Raw genomic sequence first — 3,318 nt, 5'->3', positions numbered from 1 at the left:
AAACGAAATAAAGTGTGGACACCAAATTTTTTTTTGTATTTGAATGCATGGTGCAACGAACTTCACATGGGATATAAATGAATACTAATGTTTTCATTTGAATTGGAATTTGAAGTAAAGACCTCTCTAACTTTGATTCTGAAAAATCTAAATCATGGATGATAACCATCTTACCATTACTCATTAGAGATTCTTTTGGAGCCTCCATTTTAATCCCCACGATATGTGCTAGGAAAAAACAAATATATATCCTATAGAAATCTCATAAAAATAAAAATAAACATCTCGCCATCAGTTACTCTAACATCATTCAAAATAATAGCCATTAGATTTATTCTAATTTCTAAAAGAATATTCACCTATGCCATTGTGAAAATTAATAGCCTACTGTTTTCCAAATCTATATTAAATCATTCACCTTTCCATTATGAAAAATAATATAAATAACCTGCATTGTTAAAAATAATTTAAAACTAACATGTAATCAATATGTATCTTAATTAATTAATAACCTCTTTCATCATTATAAAAAATGCACCAAAGTACTCATGTATGTATGTCTCTAACTTATCTACTTTTGCCATTATTAGTTCAAAACAAACTAACTCAAGATATAGACATACATAATATGTATCACTGTGCTGGTTTTTTTTAACAAATCACTATGCTGGTTGTTATACACGTATGCAGGAAGCAACGAGCATATCGATTTCATATCGAAGACATAACTCAATCTAGAGTTGCGACTAAACATATATCAAACAAACATGAGTGTGCGATATAAAAGGGAAACTAAAGTCTGTTATAATTGGATAAAGATAAGAAATAAAATTATCTATATGGGCTCGTATTATGTTAGAACATGAGCAAATTATGTGTGTGAGAGAGAGCGCAAACCTAAGCAATTTTAAGTAGCAGTGGTGCCTCACATTTGTTCATGAATTTATAACAACTATATATCTTAAAATTACTAGCCCATGTAGGAGTAAGAGTTGATGTGGTAGTTATTCAATATAGTAATTAATAAAATATCTTTTTTGAAAAAAAACTAACTATTGTGGTAGGAAAAATCCGAAGAAATAACAAAATAGAGGAAAAGCCAATGCCTTTAGTTTTTATTTGCTTCAATGCCCCCTGTCTCTCACTCACTCACTCTTATTCTCTGTGTAGCTACCTATACCCTACTAGACCTATTATCAACCCCCCCCCCCCCCCCCCCCCCCCCCCCTCTCTCTCAAATCTCAATCACTGCCTGCCTGCCTAACCAAAAGGCTAAAAACCTATCCCATCCCCCATCCCCCATCCCCATCCCCACCCTCCCTTCCACCATCCACTGTTCATCCACCTCGCCGGAGCTTCATCGTGCAGACTCCCAAGGATGACTTGACCACCTGAGCTGCTGAGCGTCAGAGAGCATAGCATAGCATTTCTTGGTGTCGCTGGATGGATGGGGATGACTGGATCACTCACCAGGAGGCGGATCAGAAAGAGTACTAGCTAACCACTGCCAAGATTCCGCCGCGCCCCACGCATGCTTCTGTGAGCGAGCTTACACGCCGCAGAGAATACTAGATCACGGCGCTGCACATTCCGGTACGCATCGATCTCACTTCCTCTCCTCCTCTTCCTCCTGTCTTCACCTGGACCTGGCCTTTTCAGATCAGGCTTTGTTTCGATCTGTACTAGATCGAAGCTCGCATCAGAGCAAGAAATGATGCTTCTGCTTTCTTGTGTTGCATTGCTAATGAGTGAGAGTGACATACAGCAGCGCGCGCAGCAGGAACCAAGCTAAGGATCGAGATGGATCACCACCATCACCACCACCACCACCACCATCACATGATCCCGGGCCAAGAGCCGTCGGCGGCGGACGGCGCAGCCCCGGACAGCTTCTTCCTCGGCCCCGCCGCGGCCGTCATCTTCTCCGGAGGCACCGGGGCGTCGGGGGCCGGCTCGTCGTCGTCGGGTGCTGCGGCCCTCGGATCCTCCGTGGGGGGAGGAGGAGGTGGGCCGTCGCCGTCCAGCTCGTCGCCGTCGCTGAGCCGGTACGAGTCCCAGAAGCGCCGGGACTGGAACACGTTCGGGCAGTACCTGCGCAACCACCGGCCGCCGCTGTCGCTGTCGCGGTGTAGCGGCGCGCACGTGCTGGAGTTCCTCAAGTACATGGATCAGTTCGGCAAGACCAAGGTGCACACGCCGGTGTGCCCCTTCTACGGGCACCCCAACCCGCCCGCGCCGTGCCCGTGCCCGCTGCGCCAAGCGTGGGGCTCCCTCGACGCGCTCATCGGCCGCCTCCGCGCTGCCTACGAGGAGAACGGCGGCACGCCCGAGATGAACCCCTTCGGCGCGCGCGCCGTGCGGCTTTACCTGCGCGAGGTGCGCGAGGCGCAGGCGCGGGCCAGGGGGATCAGCTACGAGAAGAAGAAGCGGAAGAAGCCGTCGGCGGCTTCGGCCGCGGCCGCGGGGCCGTCGTCCGAGGGAAGCCCGCCACCGGGGCCGTCTGGCGGCGGAGGAGGACCCGACACGTCGGCGTCGCCGCAGTTCATCATGCCGTGAGTTTTTTGTTCCTAGCTAGCTAGCTAAGTGATCCATCGCCATTCGCCATCTATATCCCTTCCCTTGATCGTCCATCTGATGAGCTAGCGAGCACACAGCAGCGCGAGTTGGAGTTCCTTCTTGGAACGCCGGTGCTGCTGGTAGTAGAGCAAACAAGTCTAGGCCATTGTTCTTCGCCTTCTTCGATCTTCCTTCTTCAGTGGGTTTCATTTTGCAAAAGATTTCTCGACCCCCTCTTTTCTTTTCTCTGTTCCATTCACTTGAATCATCACTTCGTGCGTGCGTGAGTGCTGGTTTATATTAATCGTCGTCTCTGTTCTATTTAGCTTTCATCAATCCATTGGCAGCAAGCAGTTTATGTTAGTTTTGCTTATTGGTTTGTTATTATGCTCCTCCCGAGGGATATGATGCAAACTTGCAAAAACAGTTTGAGATTCCCTACCAGTGCAAGCTAGCTAGTAGCAGCAGCTGCTGTGTGCTTATGCATGTCATGGCATGGTGTGGGAGAAGTTTAGTTTGCAGCTAGCAACAACAGTGTCAAAAGCTGTAGCTGTAATGCTGTATCTTTCAGAATTTGTTCTTGTATGCAACTTGCAAGCAACTATTAGTTTGGTTCTGTTGCAGAAGCCAGCAGCCAAACTAGCTTGCTGTGCTATTCATTAATATTGGCAGAACAGAAATATATAATGCTTCATCACACTATATATATCTATTCATGGACTGCTGGTGTGTGTTTCAATTTCCTTTCTTAGGAGCTACCTG

The 3,318-nt window shown here is 47.1% G+C and overlaps 1 protein-coding gene across 3 annotated transcripts; it reads left to right on the top strand.

The window, feature by feature from the left end:
• Nucleotides 1-1,340: 1,340 nt before the first annotated feature.
• LOC136478301 (protein G1-like6) lies at nucleotides 1,341-3,211 on the top strand. 3 transcript variants are annotated; one of them, XM_066476700.1, is made up of 2 exons: nucleotides 1,341-1,593; nucleotides 1,778-3,211. In XM_066476700.1, the coding sequence occupies exon 2, from the start codon at nucleotides 1,801-1,803 to the stop codon at nucleotides 2,554-2,556; it is 756 nt and encodes a 251-aa protein (XP_066332797.1). In that variant the 5' UTR covers nucleotides 1,341-1,593; nucleotides 1,778-1,800; the 3' UTR covers nucleotides 2,557-3,211. The 3 variants fall into 3 exon arrangements, with proteins under 3 accessions (XP_066332797.1, XP_066332796.1, XP_066332795.1); XM_066476699.1 differs by having other exon boundaries at nucleotides 1,769-3,211; XM_066476698.1 differs by having other exon boundaries at nucleotides 1,766-3,211.
• The last annotated feature ends 107 nt before the right edge of the window (nucleotides 3,212-3,318 follow it).

Source organism: Miscanthus floridulus, chromosome 8 (genome assembly GCF_019320115.1).
Source record: "Miscanthus floridulus cultivar M001 chromosome 8, ASM1932011v1, whole genome shotgun sequence".
In the NCBI taxonomy this organism is placed as follows: domain Eukaryota; kingdom Viridiplantae; phylum Streptophyta; class Magnoliopsida; order Poales; family Poaceae; genus Miscanthus; species Miscanthus floridulus.
The sequence above is the reverse complement of the archived record's forward strand: the minus strand, read 5'-3'. Positions and strand labels throughout refer to the sequence as shown.

What these genes read in the sequence shown, in the direction of transcription:
- LOC136478301 (XM_066476700.1), top strand. Translation starts at nt 1,801, where the DNA reads ATGGATCACCACCATCACCACCACCACCACCACCATCACATGATCCCG.